The following is a 6,295-nucleotide window of genomic DNA, read 5'->3' on the forward strand; positions in this document are numbered from 1 at the left end:
CACTGAACAACAATACTCAGTCTCACAGGCAGATGGCAGCAGAGAGGCAGAGTTCTGACTGATTCTCACTGTGGAACAGATTGGGGAGTGTATTGTTGCTGCCCCCAAACTGACAGAACAACAAGGCCGTCGTTCATTTGGCGTGAAGAGAAATGTTTATAGCTGTTATTTGTGCTTTATTGATTCTTAGCATATGTGTTGTGTTTCTGCCCTTTGTGTGTTGTGTTTTTGGGTCCATTCTCTAAATACAGTATCTTCCTCATGTAGACATTTTGAGAGAGACTGAAATAATTCCTGTAACCTAGGCTACACAGGCTGCATTTTACACAGACAGCACAATTCTGATTTACTTTTCTTTTTTTCTAAAATGGTCTTTTGACCTAACCGATCAGAACAACATCCGATGTGAAAACATCTGATGTATTTGGTCAAAAGATCAGAATTGGGCTGCGTGTGTAAGTAAATGCAGCCATATAGTTCTAGTCTTTTTTATAGATAACTATACCAGTGACGTCATAGATACAGGAACTCAACCTGCCGATACATGTAGGTCAAAGTGTATTTTACGGCATCAAGGTCTTTAAGAATTCATGTTCCTAAAATGAAAGATACCCTGGAGCATACAAAACATTAAGAACACCTAATCCTAATAGACCTAACCTAACTTAACCTAATAGAATTCATGTTCCTAAAAAAACATGAAAGATACCTAACTGAAAATGCATATACAAAACATTAAGAACACCTAATCCTAATAGACCTAACCTAACTTAACCTAATAGAATTCATGTTCCTAAAATGAAAGATACCCTGGAGCATACAAAACAAAGAACATTAAGAAACCTAACTTAACCTAATAGAATTCATGTTCCTAAATGAAAGATACCCTGGAGCATACAAAACATTAAGAACACCTAACCTAATAGACCTAACCTATTCATGTTCATGTTCATTGAGTTGGAACGAGCAGGGCGTTCTTAATGTTTTGTACGCTCAGTGTCAACCCCGGTGATTCTTAAAGAACATAACTCTTAGATGCTTCGTGTGTTTGGTTCAACTGTCGTATCCCGTCAGCATTCAAAATATCAGCTTGTTTTACCTATTTTTGTTTTGTAAACAATGGAAATGTAGATTAACACTGTATAGCCTTAAAAACATTGCTAAAACTATCATCCTGATATTTTTTTCCAACAGGTCAGTTGACTGAGAACACGTTCTCATTTACAGCAACGACCTGGGGAATAGTTACAGGGGGGTGAATGAGACAGTTGTAAGCTGGGGATGACTAGGTGGCCAGGATAGTATGAGTGTCATGGGATCTTTAGTGACCTCAGAGCCAGGACACCTGTTTAACGTCCCATTCAAAAGACCCTACACAGGGCAATGTCCCCAATCACTGCCCTGGGATATTTATTTATTTTTGACCAGAGGAAAGGGTGCCTCCTACTGGGCCTCCAACACCACTTCCAGCAGCATCTGGTCTCCCATCCAGGGACCGACCAGGACCAACCTTGCTTAGCTTCAGAAGCAAGCCAGCACTGGGATGCAGGGTGCTATGCTGCTGGCTATATCATGGATGGTGAGTCCTTGTATTCAAAGCTCTGTCGCATGAGTTTGAGAGGGAGACATTCCTGTAGCCCCATCTTTCAGCTGTTTACAAAATCAATGGTGGGGGTGGTAGTTTTGTTATTTGTAAGAATTGCAGATTGCCCCTTTAAGCCTTCACGAGAAAATCCAAAATATCCACACGGTTTATTATTAGAATTGACATTTTAGAGAATATATATTATGATGTATTTATGGAAGAAACCAAAGTATTGTCTTCTGGTATTTAACAAAACAAACTATATAGTCGTGTAATCAACTTGCTGTATACTTCTGTTTTCAGCTAAACACTGCATTAACCTTACGCTATTTTACTAAGCAGGCAGTGTCATTTTTTTAAAGCATTTTGAATTCAATTGGATTGTAAATATCAGCTATGCATAAATATATAAACAGAGAGCAAGAGGAACATGTTGTAACGATGAAACAAGGTGATCTGAGTTAATTATATATTAGCCTGTGAGATATGTTATAAGAGCTCGGATCAGTCCTGGATCCTACACGCCATTTCAAGGACACTGAGTTTTACTACTCAACACAGTGTCAGTGTCAGTCTGTGAGGGAGATGTTGTAGTCAGGATCTTATGAATCTGTATCCTGACGTGTGTGTACATATATATTAATACATCATGATCTCTTTAGGAGCGTCCTCCGTGGGCCTCTGCTGCTCCTGTCTGTGTGTGTAGGCAGCGTGCTCAAACAGATACACCAGGAGGATGGCTAGCAGACTCAGCACCATGTAGGGGATCAGCAGGAAGTATCCCATCTGGAACTCTGAGGTCTTGTCCTTCAGGTAGACTGAAACGCTTCCCACGTCGTTCTTAACCAGGTCTTCAGACATGTCGGTCAGCTGGACGTTCACTACGTACAGGATGAGCACCAGGAAGGAGAAGCACGCTGGGGCAAAGAACAAAGGGGAGGTTAAAAGAGTACTACTACTATTAGTACTAATACTACTGCTACTACTACTACTACTACTACTACTACTACTACTACTACTACTACTACTACTGCTACTACTGCTACTACTATTAGTTATACTACTATTAGTTATACTACTATTACTACTACTACTAGTTATACTTATACTATTAGTTATACTACTGTTAGTTATACTACTATTAGTTATACTACTATTACTACTACTACTAGTTATACTTATACTATTAGTTATACTACTATTAGTTATACTACTATTACTACTACTACTAGTTATACTACTACTATTAGTTATACTACTATTACTACCACTACTAGTTATACTACTACTATTACTACTACGGAGTCAATCACCACCTTCCGGAGACACCTGAAACCCCACCTCCTTAAGGAATACCTAGGATAGGATAAAGTAATCCTTCTCCCCCTCCCTCCCCCTTAAAAGACCTAGATGCACTATTGTAAAGTGGCTGTTCCACTGGATGTCATAAGGTGAAAGCACCAATTTGTAAGTCGCTCTGGATAAGAGCGTCTGCTAAATGACTTAAATGTAAATGTAAATGTATTAGTTATACTACTATTAGTTATACTACTATTAGTTATACTGCTATTACTACTACTACTAGTTATACTACTACTATTAGTTATACTACTATTAGTTCTACTACTATTAGTTCTACTACTACTAGTTATACTACTACTATTAGTTATACTACTATTAGTTATACTACTATTAGTTCTACTACTAGTTATACTACTACTATTAGTTATACTACTATTAGTTATACTACTATTAGTTATATTACTACTATTAGTTATACTACTATTAGTTCTACTACAACTGTTAGTTCTACTACTACTACTACTACTACTATTAGTTCTACTACTATTAGTTATACTACTATTAGTTATACTACTACTATTAGTTATACTACTAATACTACTACTACTACTTTTAGTTCTACTACTTTTACTACTACTACTACTACTATTAGTACTACTACTATTAGTTCTACTACTATTAGTTCTACTACAATTAATGATACTACTACTACTATTAGTTATACTACTATTAGTTATACTACTACTACTACTATTAGTTATACTACTATTAGTTCTACTACTACTACTACTATTAGTTCTACTACTATTAGTTCTTCTACTACTACAACTACTACTATTAGTTATACTACTATTAGTTATACTACTACTATTAGTTATACTACTACTACTATTAGTTCTACTACTATTAGTTCTACTACTACTACTATTAGTTCTACTACTATTAGTTCTACTACTATTAGTTCTACTACTACTACTATTAGTTCTACTACTATTAGTTCTACTACTATTAGTTATATTACCATTACTACTACTACTAGTTATACTACTACTATTAGTTATACTACTACTATTAGTTATACTACTATTAGTTATACTACTATTACTACTACTACTAGTTATACTACTACTATTAGTTATACTACTATTAGTTATATTACTATTACTACTACTACTACTACTATTACTACTACACAACCTTCAGGTATTTCATATGGGACTAAATAGGGCTTGAACCCACAACCTTCAGGTATTTCATATAGGACTAAATAGGGTTTGAACCCACAACCTTCAGGTATTTCATATAGGACTATTTCAATAGGGGTTTGAACCCACAACCTTCAGGTATTTCATATAGGACTAAATAGGGTTTGAACCCACAACCTTCAGGTATTTCATACGGGACTAAATAGGGTTTGAACCCACAACCTTCAGGTATTTCATACGGGACTAAATAGGGTTTGAACCCACAACCTTCAGGTATTTCATACGGGACTAAATAGGGTTTGAACCCACAACTTCAGGTATTTCAGTTATACGGGACTAAATACTACTAGTTTGAACCCACAACCTTCAGGTATTTCATATACGGGACTAAATAGGGTTTGAACCCACAACCTTCAGGTATTTCATATAAATAGGGTTTGAACCCACAACCTTCAGGTATTTCATACGGGACTAAATAGGGTTTGAACCCACAACCTTCAGGTATTTCATATAGGACTAAATAGGGTTTGAACCCACAACCTTCAGGTATTTCATATAGGGACTAAATAGGGTTTGAACCCACAACCTTCAGGTATTTCATAGGGTTTGAACCCACAACCTTCAGGTATTTCATACGGGACTAAATAGGGTTTGAACCCACAACCTTCAGGTATTTCATATACTAAATAGGGTTTGACCCACAACCTTCAGGGTTTGAACCCACAACCTTCAGGTATTTCATACGGGACTAAATAGGGTTTGAACCCACAACCTTCAGGTATTTCATACGGGACTAAATAGGGTTTGAACCCACAACCTTCAGGTATTTCATACGGGACTAAATAGGGTTTGAACCCACAACCTTCAAGGTATGCCGCTGATGGGCTGGCCTCTTTTTTATTGCTTGATTGATTGAAGGAATTGATGTGAACTTTATTAACCTTACCACTGCCAGAGCTGCATGTGTAGAGCCCTATGGGTCCCATGTACGTCTGGTAGGGGTTACTGACGCTGTTGTACAGCGTGATGAGGATGCTGCCCGCAGAGCAGAGCAGACACAGAGCCAGGAGGGTGATCACTATGCCATGGAGGATCTGAGGAGCTCCACCTGTCTCTGCCAACTTCCCAAACACTGCACAGGCAGACCAAGAACAGGCAGGTTAGGAATATACACTAGTATTGTGGTGAGTTCTACCACTACACAGGCAGAACAGAACAGGCAGGTAGAATATACAGTCAGTGAGTTACCACTACACAGGCAGAACTAGAACAGGCAGGTTAGGAATTTTATGGTGAGTTCTACCACTACACAGGCAGACCAAGAACAGGCAGGTTAGGAATATACACTGAGTTCTACCACTACACAGGCAGAACTAGAACAGTCAGGTTAGGAATATACACTAGTTTTATGTGAGTTCTACCACTACACAGGCAGACCAAGAACAGGCAGGTTAGGAATATACACTAGTATTACCACTGGCAGAACTGAACAGTCAGGTTAGTAATATACACTACCACCACTACAGACAGAACAGGCAGAGGAATATAGAACAGGTGAGTTCTACCACTACACAGGCAGAACTAGAACAGTCAGGTTAGTAATATACACTCACTATGGTGAGTTCTACCACTACACAGGCAGAACAAGAACAGTCAGGTTAGGAATATACACTATTATTATGGTGAGTTCTACCACAACACAGACAGAACTAGAACAGTCAGGTTAGGAATATACACTCACTATGGTGAGTTCTACCACTACACAGGCAGAACAAGAACAGTCAGGTTAGGAATATACACTAGTATTGTGGTGAGTTCTACCACTACACAGGCAGAACAAGAACAGGCAGGTTAGGAATATACACTAGTTTTATGGTGAGTTCTACCACTACACAGGCAGACCAAGAACAGTCAGGTTAGGAATATACACTAGTATTATGGTGAGTTCCACCAAGGGCTGAATTGTGGTATAGATATCTTAGCACCCTTTTTTCCCAAATAGTTTTCTATCTAGAACCTAAAAGGGTTATTTTCGCTGTCCCCATAGGAGAACCCTTTGAAGAATCAATTTCGGGTTCCAGGTAGAACCCTTTTGGGTTCTATGAACAATCCTTTCCACAGAGAGTTCTATATGGAACCAAAAAGGGTTCTACCGGGAACCAACAAAGGGTTTACCCTAAAGGCACAGCTGAAGAACCCTGTA

At 38.2% G+C, this 6,295-nt stretch overlaps 1 protein-coding gene across 1 annotated transcript in view; it reads right to left on the reverse strand.

Moving 5' to 3' along the window:
- Positions 1 to 1,807: 1,807 nt before the first annotated feature.
- The window catches only part of LOC135573545 (clarin-3-like), a 5,434-nt gene continuing 946 nt past the window's right edge, over positions 1,808 to 6,295 (reverse strand). Inside the window, exons 2-3 of the mRNA XM_065022808.1 lie at positions 5,039 to 5,224; positions 1,808 to 2,502 (exon numbers count right to left, since the gene is read on the reverse strand). Of these exons, the coding sequence (XP_064878880.1) occupies positions 2,225 to 2,502; positions 5,039 to 5,224 (464 nt within the window). The 3' untranslated portion in view covers positions 1,808 to 2,224. The remainder of the gene's footprint in view (positions 2,503 to 5,038; positions 5,225 to 6,295) is intronic.

The sequence above is a fragment of the Oncorhynchus nerka genome, linkage group LG10, assembly GCF_034236695.1.
Source record: "Oncorhynchus nerka isolate Pitt River linkage group LG10, Oner_Uvic_2.0, whole genome shotgun sequence".
In the NCBI taxonomy this organism is placed as follows: Eukaryota; Metazoa; Chordata; class Actinopteri; order Salmoniformes; family Salmonidae; genus Oncorhynchus; species Oncorhynchus nerka.